The sequence below is a fragment of the Ambystoma mexicanum genome, chromosome 14 (genome assembly GCF_040938575.1).
Source record: "Ambystoma mexicanum isolate Mex_15411 chromosome 14, UKY_AmexF1_1, whole genome shotgun sequence".
Classification (NCBI taxonomy): domain Eukaryota; kingdom Metazoa; phylum Chordata; class Amphibia; order Caudata; family Ambystomatidae; genus Ambystoma; species Ambystoma mexicanum.
The window spans coordinates 186417384-186440402 of record NC_090940.1 but is presented as its reverse complement, the minus strand read 5'-3'; the positions used below and the strand labels follow the sequence as shown (position 1 = coordinate 186440402).

Sequence of the window (23019 nt, the reverse complement as noted above, 5' to 3'; positions counted from 1 at the left end):
CATTCCATCTTTCAATATTACTGCAATACTTCCGCTTACAGGTAGAGACTTCTTTGATTTTGTTCACTAAATGCTCACATTTATCAATGGTGACTTTTACGACTTCTTCTGATTTATTCTCTAATTGGTCAACAAATGCTTTCAATTCCATTACTGCAATGGCATTAGCTTTTTCTAATTTAGTGGGGTTCCAAATTATCTGATTCGCTGCATTATTAACTGCAATATTGCCGCTCTGGTGATAAGTAGTCTCTATCTTGGGATATTCCAGCATCACATATAGTGGTAGATGGTCACTTTCTTCTCGATAACCACTCGTCATGTCCAGCACCAGTTTATTTGCTTTTTCATTCACTAAAATGTAATCTATAGTGGATAGGCTGCCTCCCCCCACGCGGGTCGCACTTCGTTTGGCATCCCCTTTGGTTTTCCCATTTAGCATGATCAGGTGATGATTTAATATCAAATTCCCCCATGATCTACTATATCTATTAGAGGGTCCATGTTCAATAGGCCCAGAGCTTCTATCTTGTGATTCATTTTCTTCAGGCAGAGTGAGCCTGACATTAAAGTCCCCAGCTATAATAACCGGTAACTCAGGCTCGCATTCCTTTAATATTTTTTCTATTCTATTCCGGTTGGCTTTATTGTGTGTTCCATTTGGTGGGTTATATATGTTAATCACCAATATGTGCGGAAATTGTGGAAGGGCGGTGCTAACCTTTACCACTAACACCATGTCAGTTGACCAGCTGGATTTCTCTCCAGACCATGAATGTTTCGTGGCTGTTAATAATCCTCCTTTTGGGCGTCCTCTCTTTCCTTTCAACGCTAAGCTTTGTAAACAACACCAACCATCTATATCACACGGCTCATAGAGCCATGTTTCCTGTAATGCTAAAATGCAAAAGCTATGTAGATTCGCCAGCAGTCCATCACCACTTTCATAATCCGAATTACCACGGGTGTTCCAAGAGATCATCATATTCAATTCATCAGGGACGCTGGTCAAAGTGAGTTTTAATAGCCACTGCCAGTACCCTTCAATCTTGCCTTCACTTCTTGGCTCAGTTGTCTGACCAGGCTTAGAATTTCTTATAGTTCTTAGGTTTTCACTGGCACATGATCTTTCCTTTAGCCCCGGGCTTCCATTAGTCCATGCTAGATGTGCATTTCTACTAGGCTCGCTCTCAGTTTTAGCTATACTAATATTATGATTTTGTTTCACCTCAATGGCCAACCTCTGATTTTTCACCCTGCGCATTGAAGTTTCAGTGCATGTGTACCCAATCTTAATAAATAGCTCACGGTCATTTAATATAAACTCCAATAGCGTACTGTCTATACACCACACATTAGTCGTCACTAGCATCGGCGTCACCGATTGATCTACAATTTTAAAATCACTCGATCTTATCATCCATAATGCCACCAGGCTAGCGCATAGCTCAACAATACGCTGTCGATTCAGAATCCCAATGGAATTAATTTCTTGGAACTGTGGTGCCCTCAAAAAGTTCTTCAGATCTTTCTTATGGGTGGGTTCATTTTCACCAGTCGCGTCATTATCTAGGAAATGCACCGATTTATTTGCAGGTATCTCATCTGTAGTACCAACTATTGGCACTTCTGGCCCACTCATACTGGCCTGCTCTTCTGTGTCTACTGCGGCTTCTTCAGAAAATAAGCTTTTTATCCCTTTAAGCACTTTTGTGGCGATTCCATCTGGTTTATTCATTTTTTTGGGGTTCTTCACGTTATTATCTTTTCTTGCATCACCCAGTCATCTAATGTGGGGTTCAGGGGCTTACATGTCAATTCTCTAAACAAGGCCGGTTTGTGCAGTTTCGCCAATTTCTTACCTAGTCTTTTTCTTCTAGGCTTCGCAGTCTCAGCAGAAGAATGAATGGTAACTGTATGTGTGCCTAGGAAGTCCGGTTCCTTGTGAGGTGGATGGGTTTAGGTCTGCTATCCTTCAATTTGGCATCTATGGGAGGGAGGGGAACTGGTTCTGCCACAATATTAGATGTTCTGGGGGCCTAAGTATATACTATTAGACCCGATACTGGATCAATAACCACCCTCTCTAATTTAGCATTTCTAACAATATCACTCAACGGAAGCTCAGGGAAAGCAGACTCTAATATAGCCCTACTCTCGGTATCTTGAGTGTCTCTGCTCTTCATGGGCTCACTTAATTCATTCTCACACCAACTCTGCATATGATTCTCAATCTCCATCAGTTTACCTCCCATGGCATTCTTCTCCCCTTTACACGGTGGACAATATATTTCAATGTTAACATCATATTTTCTTCCCCATTTCACAATCTCTCGACACTCATTTTTAGTACATATAGTACTAGTTATCTTCACTTCATTCTCTAGAGTATTGTTTTTGGGCTCATGCAGCATTCGCCCTAGTAACTTGGTCCCTATGCAAGGCAGTCTCATCGTTAGATCTTCTACCAATTCAGATCTGACTGCAATCATTTATTTCTGTGCCAGTGAGAGGAGTGCAAGTCACCTGAGATAGGGTTTCTATCTTGTTAAAAAACGTAGTAATTTTTGCCAATTTACTCTCAGGTAACAATCCTTGCTTGCCTATTACCTTGCGTTTACATGGTCTATTGCGCCTCATCAATTTCTCATTCTGCGTCACCTCTGATTTTACTTTCATATTAATGGATCGTAATTCCATTCCTATACAAATCCCAAACTGTTATAGACAAGGTTATTAATTGAGGGCCGTACGCCACCTTGTGGCCTATGCATTTAATTTACAGTAAATTTAAACAGTTTGGACCGAGTTGTGGCTCTCTCTCTTATCTTTACCTTATGCGCCGCTCAGGTACAAGGTGTTCACTCCCACCTCTCTTTAGGGCTAATAACTTGCAGCCTCGCGCCTCGTGCTGCAGTCAACAGTACTTCACAGTGTGCACGCAAGGTGCGCTAGCTGCTGGGTAAATGTAGTGTCTCAGAGTATCCTAGTGGGCGGAGTCTATTCCTTCTGGCAGGCTGATTTAAAGGGCCAGTGGCAAGATGGTGTTGCAATGAATGCGCTCGCGCCGACATCGTTCTGAATTCAATTTCCAGTCCAAATGGGTCAGCAAGCGAGCATAGCATCCTGACAGTCAACAGTACTTCACGTACTTCCACTTAAAGAGGTTTTGCGGCTGGGGCCGCAATGGAGGGTAAAATGTCGGAGGTGGTCTGTGTCTTACCCCCTCTACCTCTAGTAGGTCAAGAGAAGTGTCTCTGACCTTGACAGGCAGCAGACTTTTTACCTTTTTGTCCATAGTAATAGTAATGAAAATACTTCTATTGAGTGGAGTGTTGAACAGGCTGCCTTATTGCTGCACCTAAGGACTTTGCCTCAGCCTTGGATACCTGCAGTTTCTCAAAGCTGTTGCCTCCCTTTTGGCCAAAGAGGTGAGGGCCGTCAAAAGGCATGTCAAGCAGTTTAGCTTGGACATCTTGCGCAAAACCCTGACTTGCTGAGCCAGGCGAATCTTCACATGACAGAACTCGCTGCCATGGATCTCCCCACACAATCGGCTGTGTCGAGACCTCTACTGGAGGGATTGGCGAATGTCTTCCTTTCCATCTTCAAATATATTAAGGAAACCTTTCTTCATTTCACCCTCTGGGATGTGTTCAGCTTCCTCAGCAATCACATACCATATTGTACACATATATTTTGATAATGCACATGAAGCATTCGCTGCTTTTTGTGCCATACTGAAGCATCATAACGCTTATCATCCCTGTCAGGGAGTAAAGATGGATAGGTGCTAGCCTTGTTACCCACAGCCTGTACTACCAGACTGTCATGTGCCGGATCTCTGGTCAGGAATTATGGGTCAGACAAGGCTGGTCTGTACTTTTGGTCAAATCCTTATTGACTGCTGGCCCTGAGCAGGGAGTCTTCCGTAGCTCCATGAGTGAATTTTGTATGGCATTATGCAGAGGAAGATCGGGTTCCACGTAATGCCCTTGTTTACAATGTCAGTCAAGTCACATTTCGTGATTTCACCAGCTGGGAGGCCCCAACCTAAGCATCTGTTATTTTAGCCATCATTCTCCTATGAACTAGATTAGAATGGGCTGTAGGGTCTCCCTGTGGGAATTGCACTGCTGGATTGGTGTCCAAGGCACTTGCATTATGCAGGGAGAGGCTAAATCGGAAAACCTTTTCTCCTTGTCCTGAAATTCCTCAAGATGTCGAGGCAGGCCCATGGGTTCAACCCTGACTGGACCAGGACAACATCCTCATCAAGAATGTCTGAAGAGAGACCATGAAATCTTTAGGAATTATTCTACTGGAGGGATGCTCGACTGTCTTCGATGGTTTGACGACAGTCGGATCGAGGGTTTCACCAGTCTCGGGCTCTTAGGCGTGCAAGATGATTGGTGAGTGGAGTCCCTGCCGGTCTTGTCTGGGGCAGTGGACTCAGAGGTCTTCTTCCCAGACGAAGAGAGAATGGACGGACCTGCTTTCTCGAAGACCTGCATCGTTTTGATGCAAAACTCTTCCCACTTCTTCGCCGAGGTGGATTTAGACATGACACGTACCGTTCTCACTGGGGTTAAGTCTGTCGGCGAATGCCTTCTCCTTCTTTTCTTCTTCTTGGATGAGGAAGAAAAAGAATGACGGGTGTCACTTCTCAAGTGGGATCTCTAACAGCTTTTTTTTAATTGTTTCTTTTCCTTCTCGACCGCATAGGATCTTCGATGGTGTCGTACTTGTAGACTTCGAAGACAAGCAACCTGGGACCAGTTTGGAGACTCTCTCCTTTAAGGACTTTGGTGTTATAACCTGGAGTGAGCCGCAATCCGCCACAACGTGGTCGGTACTGAGGCCTCACAGACACTCTGTGAGGATGAGGGAGGGTTTCGAAGTAGACATGATGACAAAGTCTACTGAAATTTGATACAATTTTAAAGAAAATAACTCTGTCAGAGGATGTCTGTGAAGCAAGGTTCCTGAGTAGCATGCTGGGCATGCAGAAAAAAGCAACTGAGGTCACGGGCAGTGAGCACGTTGGTTGTACCCGCCTGAACGTAACATCTGGTCACGAAGATGACCACTTGATGGCCATTGATGCCAGCGTGCACAGCAGCCCCTTCTGGGAAAAGGTGTTTCCAAGAGCTGAAAAGCAGGAGAATAAATATCTAAGGTGAGGAATCTGTGGGATGACGCAATCCATTACCAGTGGTGCAACTGTTCTGTGGTTTTTCCTGTGGACTGGGACATGGGAATGCAATTACCTTGCAAAAGCCAATTGGTAATTCTGACTTCTTCATTCTTAATCTCTACTCTCTGTTGGCCTGCATAGGTGTGGGCCACTGTGTCTGTCTTCGTTTCATATAGCAAAGGATTTAAAGGGCCAGTAGTAGAGCAGCAGAACTACTGTCGCGATCCCCTGCCCCAGGCACCAGGTGTTGTGGAAAGACCAGGAATCCTTCTCAAAGCACCTTCAATGCACATCATGAAGCGGGTGGTGGGGTCTGGCCCCCTGAGTCGCCCCAACATACACCCATGGGACATGAAGGAAATTTCATCAGATTGGTCTTCCCATCTGAAAACTACTTTTTGAGATGCTTGAAACATTGGTCCCATTGGATACATATGCACAGTTTACATATAAATGCACTCACCTTTGATTTCTTTTGTGGAGAAATGTGCACATATTTTTGAAGGGTGATTGAAGTGAGATGTGGTTATAAGTACGATGGATTTATTTGCAAAGTAGCCTAACACGTGTTTCAAGTCTAAAGCGACTCTTCATCCAAGGCTGTAAATGGGAGATGGGACCTAAGATAAATTGAATGAAGGACAGTACCAGAAAACTCTCTCATGGCTTCGCAATTGCGGTAATTTCAGCACAGCAGGAAAAGCCAAAGTGATGTGAAAGGAAGCTGTCCTTCATTCAATTTATCTTAGGTCCCATCTCCCATTTACAGCCTCGGATGAAGAGTCGGTTTAGACTCGAAACACGTGTCAGGCTACCTTGCAAATAAATCCATCGGACTTATAACCGCATCTCTCTTCAATGACTTGCAACACATGCCTATATTGCACTCTTGGGCGCAGTGCGACTGAGAATTGCTCGTGCTCTAATTGTTCCCGCAACAGTGGGTTGTACTTGGCAGTACTCCCACACCTCTCAGGCACCTGCAGCCTATGTGCACTCTTAATATTTATTCATACAAGCGCTGTGGTTTTGTGACTTTTTCTGCCAAACCTGTGTTTTTCTTATGTGAATATTAGGTGGCACTTCACATAACACACCCCTGTTTGGGAACAGTCGCATCGATATATTCCTGAGAACTTTGTGCACCTTTTTTCACATTTTTTAAAAGCCATTTAACTGACCTATACTAAACAAAAACATATTTCAAGTTGGAGCCAGCTCTAACCAATAAACCATGCCTGATGTCAATCTGTTCAGTGTTGTTTGCTGTAGCATAGAGTAAAACTATTTCTATAAGAGTTTGAATGTGGAATGCTATTTTGAGATGGTATACACCCACTCCGGAACTTTTTCCACCCTGAGAATTGCCCGTGCTCTAATATTCACATAGGGTGGGCTGACACTTCGTGGAGAAAATCAGAGTCGCAACAGGATGTATCAAAAATCAGTGTGTGCATTAGGAGCTGAGCTATGCACATTTTCAGTCACTTAAGGTGGGTCAGTACCTTACTAGAAGATTGCATTGATTGGTGACTGGAGAATCAATCCTAAAGTCTAGACAGGTTCAGAAGCCACACTGAGTTTAAGAACCTGAACAATTAGAGGAAATGGTGCCCTGTGGCAATGGGGGCATTGTGCTTGGGGAATGGATCCAGTGGCTGAAGGGCATAGCCTGAGGCCATGATCCGTGGCCGTGGGGTAGGGAAACTGGACTCCAGCATGGTCGCTGGCCGTGCCCTGTAGGCACTGTAGCTGGATCCCTGCAGCTTATCAATGTCTGCAGATTATAGCCCATGCTCGGTGGGCATTGCAAAAAGGTCCATTATGTTGGCGTGAGCATATGTTCCAGGTCAGTGCCTGCAAGGCCATGCTCCGTGGGAATTTAGGGTAGAGACCATGTGCGAGATCATTGTGGCACGCCATTCCATGATTTCTGGCAGTCGTGCCCTGCTAGAAGAGGCACTACTAAATGGACATAACCACAGGACATGTGCTCTTGGCACTGTGGGTTTTGTTATTGTGCTGGGGCATTGCCGCAGGCAGTGTCCTGGGCACAGTGCCCACAGAATCCTGTGGACAGTGTGCCCAGGACACTCGCAGGACTGCAACCAGATGCACTGTGACTTGAGCATTTGGTAAGTGAGTCGTAAAGCTGGAGTCCGTAGTCAAAGTGCCCTAGGAGACAAAGCTTTGAATTTAGTCACAGGAATTTGATGGGTGAATCCCAGGCTCAAAGCTTTGAGTTGGGCATGGGTGATATGTTGCGGGTCTATGGACCTCATGTTGTAAACCTCTTTATTGGAGGGCATATTTCAGCCCCCTTCCCCACAACCCCCAAGGCATATCCCAGAGGTGTGTAATATGCTTTTTTCCTTAGAAAAAAGCCTCACTTTCACCATATTTTCTGAGGGTAAAATTGTTGGTTCACAGACACTGATGTCTGTCTCATTGTGCCTACTTTTGGGTGCCTCTTCAGCATTATGGTGTCAACAAGTGCACCTCAGCCCCCAATTCCACACGTCACAACGGAAGTCCACTCACCCAGGAGGCCAATTGCCAATCAATATGCTTAGGGTCACTGTGCCGTTGAAAGCCACATCCCAAGCATATTTCTCATAGGCCTGATGGCCATGCCCAGTGACCATTGCAGACAAGTTCAATGTGCCTTAAGTACAGAACCAGAACGTGCCCACATTATTCTCTGTGGGCATTGTAAGAATATGTCCTGTGCCACGGTCATAGCTGAAGGCCATACTTTAGGCACAGTGCCCAGTGTTGGACAGTCATGGCTATAAGCTATGCCCTCTTGGCATTGCAGCCATGGCCTGTGCCCATGCATGGCCAAAGACCAGGCCCGGCAAGGTGCCTGCAGGGCATGTATTTGTTCCATGGTCTGCAGGCACTTCAGGCAGGGTCAATATATTGAGGGTTTGAAAAAAGGTCATTCCCTGGTCACAGTGCCCACAGATCATGGCCACTGGCCTTGCAATTTAGGCACTGATGCTGGGATATTCGGCTTGAGACAAGACCGCATGTATAATATCCCTGAGGCACTAGTGTCACTGTGCCGGGCCATGGACAAGCACAGGTGGCATGACCAGAGGCCATGGCTTACCAGCACTGCAGGACTGTGGAATGGGCTAAGGGCATAGCGGCATGTCAGGCTTTGTTTATATTGCAGCCTGGGCACTTATCTCTGGGTATGGGCCATCCTTTGTGAATACAGAGTCGACTGGCCAAGGCCTACAGACATTGCCTTCATGGTCATTCACTATGTCCGAGAAATAGCACAAGGCCATGTCTCTGGCACAGACCCTGCAGGGCATAGTCATCTCGCATGGCCTTCAGACATTGAAGATAGGGTCACTGCACCAGGGCCATGTCTGCAGATTATGCCCAGTGGAAATTGAGTTGTAGGGCACTGTGTCATGGAACTGGCTCCATGCCATGCATTGCAATCTCTGCAGCCACGTTTGCATGGACAAAGTATATGATTACACAACGCTGAATAAACGTTGTTAAAGGGAAGTTATGGCTGTTGTGACAATCCTTCGGATTATGTCACTTTTCCCGAGGGGGAAGACCCTTCTCATGAGGCTAGGGCGGTGCAGTCATTATCCAAAAGTCCTCCTAAGGGTGGTAAAATGCAGGAGGACCTCATGGGGAGGGTCTCTACTTCTGGGGAGAGGGACGCTAGTTGGAGACGCATCTCCTTTAATTCCCAATCCCATAGATTAGTGGTAGCGGCTAAATCTCCATTATTTGGAATTCCATCTGAAACTATGTGTTTATTGTATTAACTCTAATACTCTCAAACCCGAATGAAAATGCCACTCGCTCAGCTGAGGCTAATCAAACGGGTGTTACGTTAACACTGGCCCCGCTATATGAGGCTAGTAAAAACAAATTATGGGGCTTGAGGGTGAGAGCGAGAAAGAGAAGGATAGATCCCTGGAGAGACAGAGGCAGAGGCCTATCTCGAGAAGGTTCCATGTAATAATGTCCCTGTGAAAAAGTCGTCAGGTTCTGGTGGCTTTTTCCTGGCTTTCAAAATTCTTTCCCCAAATATTCTAGGAGGGGTATAGTTATATATTATTACCTCCAGTCCTAGAATATTTGGGGAAAGTGTTTGATAGCCTGGAGGGTGCATCATTAGTGCGTTTTCTTTTAAAAGTCACCAACCTGACGACTTTTTTCATGGGGATTACCTGATACCCTCGAGAATGGGACAGAGAGGTGGAGAGACTTGGAAGGCCAGTCCAAGTGTTTCACCAAAGGAAGAAACCCAGCATAGAGAGTGTGGTGCAGGTGAGTGCACAGTGGTTTCTGAAGCACGGGCCAGACGAGGACCGTAAGAGAAGTAGGAGCAGAAACCGAAGTTGGTGTTCTGCATGGAGGCAGAGCGCCAAAGGGTATTGAACAAGGCTTGGTGGCCCAAGGATAAGTATATTGCCAAGACTGCAAAAGAATGGCCCGACAACCTATTATCAGTGAGACGCCTGGAAAGTGTCCTGTCATTTGTGTGGCAGTCAGCATAACGAAGGAGGAGAGAGTGCACAGTGGTGGCAGGACCTGTAGTGGGTAGTCCGGGTGATCCGATAACTAGGCCAAAACTGCTACCCCAGGCCTGCTATGAAGAATCAGCAGCAAGCCGGGAGTGTATGCAGAATCCTGTTGACGTATCAAGACATAAGACAAAGACTGTCAAGTTGATGACCAGTCCAGGTGAAACTGATATCGTGGCTCACATCCCCAGCAGAACCAGTGAAGTTTTCCCGACTCCAAGAAATGGGTAACGGGAGTTGGCAAACTCCAGGAGGAAGCTGAAGTGGATCTGAAAAAATAAGTCTTTGTTACATCAGGCTAACGGACTGTAAATTAAACAAGAAATCCACACTTTGGCAAGAGAGAATACATCTAGCAGAAGTTCCTGCAAGAAAAACCTCCAACTCCCGAAACCGTATTAACAGGGTGAGCTACTCGAGAGCTAAAAGACGCTGCAAAGTTCTCGGAAGTGCCCTTTGACGAGAACAGAATTTACGCTCTCCTTTTGTGGGCAATCTTTGGCACGTGCGAAATACTGAAAACGCTGAAGTCAAGGAAAGATCTTTTTAGGCACACCCTAATATTCTATATAGTGAACCCAAAAGTTAATACCAATTAGAGTCTTTTGAGAAGCATCTCTATACCACCGTTGGTCAACAACCAATCCTACCAATCAGTGTTACTGGCTGTTGCAGTCCCTGGGTCAACTAAAAGAAGGTAAAGACTGCCCTTTTCATGGTTCATCCGTCTTTACCTGGTATGTCAATATTTAGACTGAATAGAAAAGGGAATAAGAAAGTTGTTTACTGCTTTGTTGCACCAATCCCTGGGCAGTGCCACAATAGTGTGATACTGACAAGTCAAAAGGAACGTAGGGAACATCTTCCTCATCCCAGTGGGGACCCACCAAGAGAAATAAGAAAAGTAAACGGTTTGGAACATAGTCTAGAAAAATAACAGCCGAGTTAAAGACTTCACCGATCTTTTTGGGAGCCCCCTGCTGCCTACAACTATTTTCTCAAACCTAAAATCACTGTTTTGCTTTCCGTAATTTAAAGCATGTTTATCTTTTGTGGGAATATAGCGGTTTTTCGCATCATGCTTAATAAAGTGGTTAACTATATCAAACAATAAATAACAGATGATGTTGCTTGAATACAGATTTCTGAAGAAGGTGCATCATCTGACTGGGGAACTTACAAATTACATTCAAAGTATTTATTCTGCTGCATTAACTACTTGAGTATAAGTAAAAACATAAGGTTGATAGTAACACAAATGTAATTCTGGAGTGTAGTAAAATAGAATGTGATGGATGCAAGGCTTTGAATTAAACATTACCATTACCTTTGCTGTGCGCAACATTCCATGCCATAATTCTGTAGTATGCCTGTGCCATTACAGAAGGGGACAAGCCATTAGCAAATGACTCTTGCTGCTGCCACCAAAAGGTGCAGTCCAATCTCAATTGCTAGGCCATGACCCCTCTGCACTGGAACACAGCAACCACATGCATTTTTAGACCTTGTGGTCTGGCAGTTTGGGAAGGGCTTCTCGCATTGGTGAATGGACCAAGGCTGATTTGCAGACAATGGTAAAGAAGGCTGGCCAGTGCAATGCCATTGGTTATATTTGATTCAGACTTTTTCCTATTAGGTTCAAGCCAGAACTCATGCAGTAGAACACAGATAGGATGGAGATAAAATGTAAGGAGAAACACACATCCTATGATTGCATTTGGTCATTTATCCACCCAATGACTAGCCATGGCTATGTTAAAGCCCATGGCATCACCACCAACTACCTGCTTCTCGCCACCAAAACGTAACCTTTCTGGAACTCTTTGAGCAAGAATTGCAAACAGGAGTGGTCCCTTCCTGTGCAATTTAGGATTCAAAACAAAATGCCCCTCTTACTCTTCATCAACACATTTCTACAATGATGAATACATTGTTAGGTTGGTTTATCATTTGATTTGTGCATTTTTAAAGTAATCTGTATAACATTAAGTATTATTGTAGACATTCAAAACGAAACTTCAACACATAATTGTAACAAGAGGAGCTTAGAAGATGCATGATCAAGTATCTAAATTTCAGGTTAGGCTCAAATTCTGGCTTTACCACTTAACCAAAGTGTGTGATCCTGTACAAATCATTTAATTTCACTATGTCGTACCTGCTAAAATTAGATGCCCCTAGAAGTGATTAATTTTGCATTATAAGCTATTCCAAATGCCCCACTCATGGTTTAATAGATGGGCAGCACAAGCATTGGAACCCGCCAAGAACACAGACACACATCTTTCTTTGAAAATATCAGGCTGCATTTACTGAACAAAATTGTGTTATTCAATAGCAATTCAAAGTAAAGACATCAAACAAAAAGTCCTCAAGGACAATTGCATATTATAACCAGTATGTACCAAGCAATGATGTACAGGGCCATGGCAGGGGAGTAGGGCCCACTCCTCCCTGCCACACCTCACCAGGAGTGATACCAGGAGGCCGGAAACCCCTCAACCTGCAGAGTCTGACTCCTCATGCAGCTCTCCCAGCCCTAGCACTCTCTCCTACATGCTAGCATTCCCTTACACCCTCAACTCAATTAAAATGTGCTGCAAAAATGCAACATAATTTTCTGAGAAACAAAATCTCCTATTCCTTACTTCAGTATTCTGTGGGGGGGGGTCTATCTTTCACATAAGATGGAGGTGCTACAAGCACCTCCTCTGGGGCCTCTTGGGAGTAGCTACAGTGTTCAGGAAGGCATTGTTGGGCGAACACCATCTGAGATGGTATAAAGACTGGGGGCCTCACCGCTCAGCCCTCTCAGAGGAGGTGGAGGATGCATCACCCTCGATGTTCCCCAGCCAGGCTAAGAAAGACATGCTGGGGGCTGATCGGAGTGGGTGGGAGTGGAGGTGAAAGGGAATGGTGATTAGGGGAGCTGGAGATAGGTGACTGGGGGTGGAGGAGGATAGGATATAATAGCAAGGGAAGAGCAGATGAGTAGGGAAGATGGGTAGATTGATGTTGCAACACGATTTTCCTTGCTTCTCCTTTTGCACTGTACTGTTTTTTTTTATAGAAGGGTGCAAATGTATTTTTCCAGATCTGGGAAGAGATTTGTGCTGGATCACGGATCTGGGAAATCTGGATTGACACCAACGCTTTCGTTAGGGTGATCCAAGACCCATACCCGATGTAATTTGGGTCCCCCTTATCACAAACCTGGCCCACCCAGATGAATATTCCTGGAGCCGGGCCTGCGTGCTACTGCTCACGTGGTCCACTCTCTCTATTAATTAACCACCCGCTGTGTGCGTCTGATTTAAAGGTACAGACCACCTAGGACAAGAGAGTCATTCGTCTAGCCCCTTATAGACTTTTGTGTGCCAACATTTTTGGTTGAAATGTTATCAACTCTCAGTTTGTCAAAAGACTTTGCATCCAGGGGAAGGGAGTAATTCTCCTGGATTGCAAGAAGACGGTGCTCTTTTTGGACTTTGATTATTGTAGCGATAGGAATAGAGTTGGGGCCCTGACAAGAACAGTGCCTTTTTGTTTGACTTTCCCCGGACTTCCTGACACTTGCCTGAGTTTTCTTTAGTTTAGCTAGGGAAACCCCATTAGAGTTAGGGTTAGGTAGGGGATAATGTAAATGCAATAAAAGTTTATAGCAATCAGCATGGCACCACTTGGTCAGTCTCATCATTCCTGATCGCCACACTGTCTATGAACAGATAAGTAACCAATGTTAATTAAAAAAGCACACTGAAATTCATCAGTTATGGTTAGCTGGGCAACCATTATTTGTGTTGCTTATCATGCACAGCTCATGTTATGTGACGCAACAGATGACACCACAAGTGACATCATTATACATGACCAGAAATGTTTATTGATTGTTTATGCCTGCAAGCAAGGATTCCTTGTGTTTCTCTGTTTTTTCCTAGGTTATGGTAGGTTGGCTCCCAGAACAGCCGGTGGGCAGATCTTCTGTGTTATCTACGCTCTGTTCGGCATTCCCTTGAATTTGATTGTTCTGAGTGATATTGGGAAAAGGCTTTCACGCGTCTGTCAAAGACTTGGAGAATGCTTAGCTCACAAGGGAATGGAAAAGGTAATATGTATTTTTGAAGAAGAAAACAAAATAATATATGAAGCAGCAGCATACTTGTATTACTTTTTGTAATTACATATCTTTCTGCAATTTATTTTTTATTTAGTTAATGTGATACAGTCTATTTAATAAACTTTACACATATGATTGCTAAATACATAGATAACAAATATTTGACAAAGAAGATAAAAATGATATATCAATATAATAAGAACAAACCATTTACAAAAGAAACCAATCTAAGAGCTCAAGTAGCATATAGGCAAGAAGAAACGAAGCAGTACACAATGTCCCGTATACCCCACACTAACATACGGACAGCAATTCAAAGGAGAAAGCAGGGCTTAAACCATTTCTAACAACTAGTGGTGAGCACAGTGAATATTTAGAGTGTGAGTACTGGGTTCAAATCTGTATCTCCAATATTTCTTCTATCCTGGACCATATATTGAAGAGAGCTAACATCACTCGCATACTCTCAGAGTTCATGCAGTGATGCCAGAATAATAATGTTCCAATTGATGCCAGATTGTGGGCGAACATCCCCAAGTAATATTGGATTACATGGATCATAGTACCACATTCAGTCAGTACATGTCTTGCTGACTCTAGAACATTGTATCCTTTACACAACCGACAGGTGCGTTGTTCCACTGGTAACTGTAGTCTTCTACCCGTAACCAATAGGATAGGAAGTTGGTCCAACCTTAATAGTAGAATAAATCGCCGCAGTTTTTTGGAGGGGCAGAGATTGAGGTACCCTTGTGGTTGCATAAATGAATACAATCTATATTGTACAAATGCATAACTTTTCAGCGAGCTAAGGTGAGCAAAATTCTCCAGCCAATCCCACATTTCCACCCGCTTGTCAAGTGCATTTTGAGCTTGTTTAGAGTATGGCCCTTCTCGCCAGGTCCAGCCAATAGTGGCAAGATGTTTTAGCATCATCGTATATGGAGACGGAGAATTTTGTTTCTTGCATAATTCTTGGAGGATAGTGGTCAGAAGAGGGTTAGCTGTTACACTACGCATTTTCAAGAAGTGCCCCAGTCTCCTTTTCCAGACAATAGCCTTCATAGAGGGAAGTCCCAGTTCCAATCGAATAATTGCCATCGGAACTCCCGGACCCAGGCCCAGTATACGACGCCAGAATTTCCCCTCGATGACTTGTAGCCAACTAAGATCTAGGTCTAATAGTGATTCTAGGCCATATGTCATCATAGGGATAAATACCTGCGTATACAATTTGCGCGTGCCCCACAGGGTGAATCCTCCTTGATTATTTGAGAAGTTGGCTATAAGAGATGTTACTTGCGCCGCTCGCGTTGTACGTGAGAGCTTAAGTGCCACATAATCCCCGTTGGGCTCAAAGTCAATACCTAGGTAACGATAGAGTGGAGCGTATGGAATCAGATTATGGTTTACCATAAGATTCACACGGGACACTCTTTTACTGGAAAATCTCAATACCTTAGTTTTGTCTAAGTTAATGATGAGGCCATTGGATTCGGCATACTCCCATAATGATATGGCTGATCTACGTAACCCACCAATAGTATGATCGAAGATGACCAAATCGTCTGCATATGCCATAACGGTACACACAGATTCCCCGATTTTAGGGGGGCAATTGCGGGCAGACGCTAGAGCAAGAGGAATATCATGTACATAGAGATTATAAACTAGGGGGGCAGTCACGCAACCCTGTTTGACCCCCCTGTTTTGATGTACTTTACTAGTCAGATGTCCCTCCTGGTCTAGTTTCAGCCTGACCGACGTATTATGGTGTAGCAATCTGAGGAAATACAGTATGCCGGCAGGGCAGCCTAGAGTAGCAAGTTTAGACCAGAGACGTTCTCTAGGAACCAGGTCAAAAGCTGCTTTAAAATCGATATAGAGTGCATACAGTGGTGGCTCGTTTCTTTTACGGGCTCTAGATCTCAGCAGGTTCATTACCATCAGATTATGCCCAGTGGAGTAGCCTTTTCTAAAGCCACATTGGAATTTGGATAATATATTGGCCTCGTCTACCCATGTCTGAAGGTCCTTGAGCAACAGGGAGGCAAACAGTTTGCCTGTCGTATCCAGCATCGAAAGGAGTCTATAATTGTTCGGATCTAGCCGATTCCCCTTTTTAAATATCGGAATCAAGACGGCTGTTTGCCATGATTTAGGTATCACCCCCTGGTTCAAAATTTTCTCAAACATAATTGCCAACAACCCTGCCCAAAACTCAGGTTGGGCTTTAATAACTGTATTGGCAAGGCCATTCGGGCCTGGAGCTCTAGATGATTTTAGGGTTTTTATCTTAGATAATATCGCCGTGTATGACATATCAGATGGTACGCTAGCTCTCGGAGGTGGCGACGGGGACCTTTCCTCTGTCTGTAAGATGGCATTACGTTTCTGCAGGAAGTGCTCCCATTCCTTTGCACCGATGGGATTTACCAGTTGCCCCTTGACTGTTTCCCTGGCTTCACCCAAAAGTGCCCAGATGCTACGTGTGTTCTTAGAGCAAATTGTATGTATCAATTTCTGGTATGCCAGAGTTCTTTCGGCGAGCCGTAGTTTTTTAATATTGGCTCTATATTTGTTTTTGCTTTTTCTAATAGCCACCCTAAGATTTTCTATAGGTTCGCACCTTTGCTTGATCGTGCGGAGCTCCCTTCTCAATTCCCTCTTGGTGTCTCTGATCTTTTTATTAAACGGGAGTGTCCCACCCTCTGGTCTAATCATGCTCCACTTGGGAGCGGAGGCATGAGTAATAGAGAAAGTACTGATCCAAGTTTCTATGGCATCAATAGACATTACATTGAAATTGGGTATTTGGGACCAATTTTCAATGTTTAGTGCTTCCGATGCCAAGTGTATACTCTTAGCAGTCCATCTAATACCAGTGCCCGCTTTGTTTGCCCGAATTATACCCATATTGCTCTTATCTGGTGTAGTGTGGGATATATTTAATAGACACTGGAGGGCGGCGTGGTCACTCCATTCATTTAAAGAAACCTTCAGATCAGCAACACACAACAACATATTAGGGCACACAAATATGTAGTCAATTATGCTGGAGGAAGATCCGTTAGCCCACGTTTGTTTGCCTGGATGGTCACTAGTCGTGTAACCATTCAGCATCTCCAAATCCCAATCGTCGAATAGATGACGCCACTGAGGACCTTCAGTATCCTCTTTAGTGTGCGTGAGTAACCGCTTGTTTCTTAGCCTCGGATTTTGTGGATGTAGCCCTCCACCCCCCGGTATTCGGCAGTTGAAATCACCAGCTACCATTACCGCTCCGTTGCCCCGAGTGGCTAACCAGGATGCCAACAGCTCATGAAGGGCTGCTTGGAGTGGCTCACTTATCCGGGCATGATTAGGATTATATAAGTTTATCAACAAGACATTTCCTCCTTTGCCCTTGGGCCCATATTCAACTTCCACTGCCAACAGATTATTATCTTGGCTACAGGGAATCTGCTTCGAGGGGAGAAAACTGGCCACCACTGTGAGCATCCCACCAAATGGTCTTCCCTTCTCCCCCCTGTTCGCGAAGGATTGATAAATCCTATATCCATCCAATATTAATGGGTCCATGGCCCAGGTCTCTTGTAGACATATTAACTCATGCTTGGCGACAAAGTTTACAGATCCCGCTGAGGACAGCAGATGCGCAAAACCTCTGCAATTCCATGATAATAATGACCAGGTTCAATGGTTGGATAACGCTTCGGGGAGCGATTCAGCCAGCCATTTTAACACGTGCTGGATGTCAGTCACTTCCACTTTCTTTCCCTTAGGTACAATCGGACAAGCATCAAGATCAGTCGGCCCCCTTGTTTCACTGTTGTTGACGCAGGGGTCAAGTTCATCCAAGTCTGCATCTATCTCCACGTCCACAGCCCATAGTTCGTCTCGGTATTTCCTAATCAGCTGTGCTGTGGATAAAAACTTGCAATGTAGGGCAGATACATACGAATTCCGCCCCTTCAATGGCTCCACAAACTGGAAGTCATCAGATTGCAGCACACGCAGTTCAGGGACGGAGTATAGTCGAGTTAGAAACTCCGACCTGGACAACCATCTGCGATTGCCGTTTTTATACAGATTCTTAATCCGGCATATCCTACTGAGAGATTTGCCTGGTTCAACCTCTATAGATATGGTGGGAGGGTGGCCGATTTTAGCCATAGGGAGTGGAGGCTGGGGCGATTTCTCCGGGGATCCACATAGCCTCTCCTCCATCAACTGGTCGTCAATTTCAAGTTGTTCCCACTCTCCATCCTGCTCCTCCAATTCGCCCAAGGTCAGGGGGCCTTTAGCCTCAGCACCCTCCACCTCACTTGCCGGCGTTGATCGCTCCTTTGACTGTTCCTTGCTCTGATCTTGGTCCGTAATCAGCCAGCTGGTCAGACAGCCAACTCCCGTGTTGTTCTTTTTCTTAGCTCGGGCAGCCCTTTTTTTTGCTTTTTTTGAGCGGCCACCGATGTTCACACATTCTTCAACAGAGGAGCACGCTAACAATTTTTTCTTATTTTGTTGTGCCTTCTTGGCCAATTTGCGCTGTTTACGCGAGAAAAAGGCAGACTCACTCTGATCCACGATTGTGGGGGATTCCTTAGTTGACATAGCATTTATCTCCTCAGCTAAGTCAATGGCCTCCGCTAAGTTAATTTCTGCCTCAGCATCCACAGGATTTTCATAAATCTGGGGCATAGTCGGTGCGGAGGTGTTGGCTAAAATACGCCCGGTCATTTGGAGCAGAATTTTTAAGGCAAACTGAAGAGAAGCTACAGAGGATTGTATCTCAGCTAGTTCTTTTGCTCCGGGAAACGGAGTAGATAAGTCCAATTCCTCGTTGTCCGGAACGTCTTCCATAGAGACCATTACCAGATTAGGGGAGGCAGACAGTCTGCCCGTCGACTCCGAGTGGCCCGAGGTAATGACAGGAGGGGCCGCAGGATTCGTTCCCTGTGTCAGTTCTTTATCATCCTGCCTCCTAGGCATCAGGGGAGTCATCCCTCGTTGAATACTCAGGCATAGATCCAATAAAGAGTTGTTGTCAATGTCATCGAAGGTTGAAGTACTCAGACAGTTCCCCCCTCCCCCTCCAGTATATACTGGTTCCTCTATAGTAGTAGAATTAGTTTCAGGTATCGGGTTAGGTGGAAAGAAACCAGTAATCACTCCTTGACCTGGGAGGGTGGGCTTTTTGAGCTTCTTCATGATAATTTCCTTGGGACTTCCCGTCTCCTCGCTCTGCCGTGCCTCAGCTACTCGAGCTTTCTTCGTTTTACGTAGATTGTATTTATTTTGTGCTGGCTTTTGTCCCGGAGGCATTTTGAGTTGTTACACTGGGCAGATGATTCGAGGTAGGGTGGTATTTATGAAGCCACCTACCAATCTCACCCCCAGGTAAAATACAGGCTCAAAAGAGAAGAAGCAGGGAGGGGGGGGAGCAGAAGAAAGGAGGGGGGGGAGAAAAAGAAAGAAAGGAGGGGGGGTCCAATAAGCCACTTCCGCTAGCGATACTTCCAAAAAAGAGAAACCACCCCCAATAGAATGGTTATCAATGGCACATCAGCCGCACCTCAGCCGCAGTCCTGGGGCCTCACCTGCACCACCGGTGCAGCTTACTTTTGTGTACCACTGAAGGGCCAGGAACACCGTGGGGCACCCGACAGGAAGCCCACAGCACTTACTTGAGGTACTGCAGTCCCAGCGACTGCCTCCCGAGACGCCTTGCACACCTTGCACTCTGACAGGAACCCCAGGAGGAGACGGTCAATCTTTTCAGGCACAAGCAACAAAGCCGATCGTCCGCCGCAGCCCCCACGGGCCCCACGGACCCCCAGCAGCGGCGCACTCCCGCTACTTAGCCGGGGCCTCTCAGGTCCCGACAGCGCCCAGACAGCCCAAAACAGTGCCTCAGTATTCGCGCCTGGTCAGCGCACCGCACCGTACTCTGAGGGCTGGAGGACTGGAGGACTAGAGAAAAGGACCTTGCAGAGCGAACGGATAGACTGTCAAGCCGCACCGCAGTGACAAACTCTCCCAATCTGACTCGCGGATAGAGATTGAGCGGCCGCTTCCGACAGCAAGAGCCAATATATGACACAGAACAAAACATGGGTCTAGAGGGGCTGCCAGCAATGGTTTCCTAGGCATTGTCTAATCCTTTCACTTAGCAGTAAGCCCAACATAATATGATCTACCCTGTCATTTTATTATAGTGATGCAATAGAAATGTACAGTTAATTACATCTCTCATCTGAAGGGCACACAAAGTTGTTTACAGCCTTTTCGGGGTAGAGAAAGTAATCTCACAGTCCCATAGCTGCCTGAGAGTTTCTTATATTAAGAGTAAATACTTTCATTTTCACAATCCTTTCCCTGTGTGCCCGATTCCTATCTAGAGAAAGAGATCCGAGGCAAGCCCAAGCGGCCAAGAAAGGGGACCCTGCGTGCACTCATAACCATGTCTTTACAAAGGGCAACTGCCCTCAGCATGACCTTCCTGGGAGTTGCAGAGGATGAAAGTGTCATGTCTTAGTTCTGAAACAACAATATACCTGGTTCATATTGAGCAGAGCTATCAGCTGAGATCCCAAGAAACCCACTGGGAGGGTTATCAGCAGCACCCTAAGTGAAGACCCCTTATCCACCAGTGGTATCAGAGTTGGCAAAAATATACCAATATATTTAGTCATGATGGACACCAGTTGCAGCTGTGTGATAGTTTTCCCAGAAATACATCTGTCTAGCTGTTACAATCAGTTTCAGTCAATGACTAACAGCACACCTACCAGACTTGGTTTCTCAGTGCTTGTTCGATACAGAAAAGCAAGTGAGAATGTGATGAAGAGCTTCGCGGGTAGATTACCCGGGGAGATTATCAATCAAAATCAGAACAGGAGGATCTTCAGTCTCTTCTTAAACTGTAAAAGGTCGGAAATGATCCTAATGTCTTGAGGGAGATTGTTCCAAAGCTTACTACCAATAAATGTGCAGGATCTGCCGGAGGCTGTAGAACTGTTAAATCGGGGAACTGACCGAGAAAGGTGCATTGACGATCTGAGGGTTCTAGTAGAACTGTAGCAAGCAAAACACTGGCTCATATGTGTTGGGGCAGGGCCATACAGGGTTTTATGTATTATTGTCAAGAGTTTAAATTCTAGCCTGTACATGGAGCCAGTGTAACCTTTGCAGAACCGGGGTCATGTGGCCACGTTTGTTTCTATTTGTCACAAAATGGAGCGCAGCATTCCGGGCCGCAGCATTCTGGAGGATCTGTAGATGCTGGATAAGATATTTAGTCGCACCTGCATAGACGTAATTGCAGTAATCCGATTTATGACAATTGTCTTAGCTAGAGTAGCGTATTCAGACTTTGATAATAGTGATCAATGCGGTTTTAAGACCATAAAATGAAAATGTGTGGAGCTAACCAGGCTACAGAAATAAAAAATCACGTTGAGACATTTTGCCAGGTCTAGCACTTGAATAGAGCCATTTGGACCATAGAGGTCTACAAAACTCAGCATCTCTTTCCACTGTGTCCGCGTAGGAGGCCAACCCCTATTTCAATTTGGGCCTGATTCAAGCCTAAACAGTTTTATTGCATCCATTTTGAGATTTCAAGATGGGTGGATTGAATTAACAAAAAACAATCTGCAACTAAGCCTTGTGTAAGGCTACATGGCAAACTTGAGAGGAGTGCTAATAGAAGGATGAGCCAGCATCCCAGAGTAACCCCAGGTAGAGGAGATACCTAGAGCAACGTTCCCTTGTTCAAGTCCAATGTAATACCCCACAGGCACCCTGGTGGGAATCCTGGTACAAAGCCTGGGGGTTGCCCAAAGAAGAACACAATCACACTCAGAGATCCACTGCCTATCTCATTTGATAGTTCAGAATAGCTAATCTCCATGGAAGGGCGCCTGCAAGGACAACTGGTTCCCCACTTTAGCCTCAGATCACAGTAGAGACCTTTCTGGATATATGGATCTGGATGCAGAACTGCCAAATGTCAGCTGACCTCGCAGCCCGCCATCCCTGGAGGGGGCGAACCCATGACAGTTGAAAGATAACCTCAGTAAGGACGGAAAACCTTGGAGCCTGCCCACGTTGACCAGAGAAAGGGTATTAGAATTCTACAGGCTTCTGTAAAACAGCAATGGAGGAGCAGAGAAAATATGTTTTTTATGTGCAGTCAGGTAGAAAGCAATGTTTGGTAGTCACTGAGGAGGATGTATGTGGCAGGATCTTGAACTCTGTAACCAAACCTTTTATGGACAGAACCAAAATGCAAGATGGCGAATGCTTGGCTGACCCACAAAGAGCTGTCATCCTTGGCTTGTTATAGTAGGGCCTTTCTCTTACCATAGCCATTAGCTGGTAGAGCTGTCTATCCTGGCCTCACAGTGCCGGACCTGTTGCCTGTGATTACAGGCTCCAGTGCACCAGTGAGATCACAAGTGCTCTAGGTGAGGTAGGGCCATACAATATAAAGTTGGTCTTCATCACCTTTTTCAAATCGCTACTATCTACTTTCATTTTGCGTGCCACAGTGGATGCTCAGGTCGTGTCTAGTTTTTCCCCGGTGGATGCCACACCCTCGTGCAGAGACTGATGGTCTTGAGAGTCTAGCCTAAAGTGTGTGCGTGGCAATGTGCCAGCAGAGTTTGCATTGTTGGTGCCTTTGCATCTACCGGGTGCTGCCTCAATTGAGCAGCATAGAGTGATTAGTCCTGGTTGATGCCTTGGTGGGAGGCAGGTGGCGCACACCCTTAATTGAGTCTGAAGAACTGGCAATGTTGTGAAAGAAAGGAAGGACTAACACCCACTTAATCTCATTAATACAGGGAAACACGTAGTTCCTCAGGTCCAATGGACACAGAAAAAGACTTGAAATAAAGGGCAGCCATATTAGACTAATACCTTCATTCTTCAGTTACTAAAAATGCTGCCCAGTGTATTTATTCTGAAGTGCAACTCTCATGAAGAACAAACATTGAAAATATCATACAGGCTAAATTACTTTGGTGACTCCTGAAGCGGTTTAGTCATTACAGATTATAGGGAATCATTATGTGTTTGCAGGTTTTTGTGCAGAGGTAGTACTGGCAATAAATACCACCACCTTCGGTGGTATT

The 23019-nt window shown here is 45.3% G+C and overlaps 1 protein-coding gene across 1 annotated transcript in view; it reads left to right on the top strand.

Moving 5' to 3' along the window:
* Positions 1-23019, top strand: part of LOC138527595 (potassium channel subfamily K member 16-like) — a 229633-nt gene that overhangs the window by 152406 nt on the left and 54208 nt on the right. The window contains exon 3 of the mRNA XM_069638888.1: positions 13701-13867. Within this exon, the coding sequence (XP_069494989.1) occupies positions 13701-13867 (167 nt within the window). The remainder of the gene's footprint in view (positions 1-13700; positions 13868-23019) is intronic.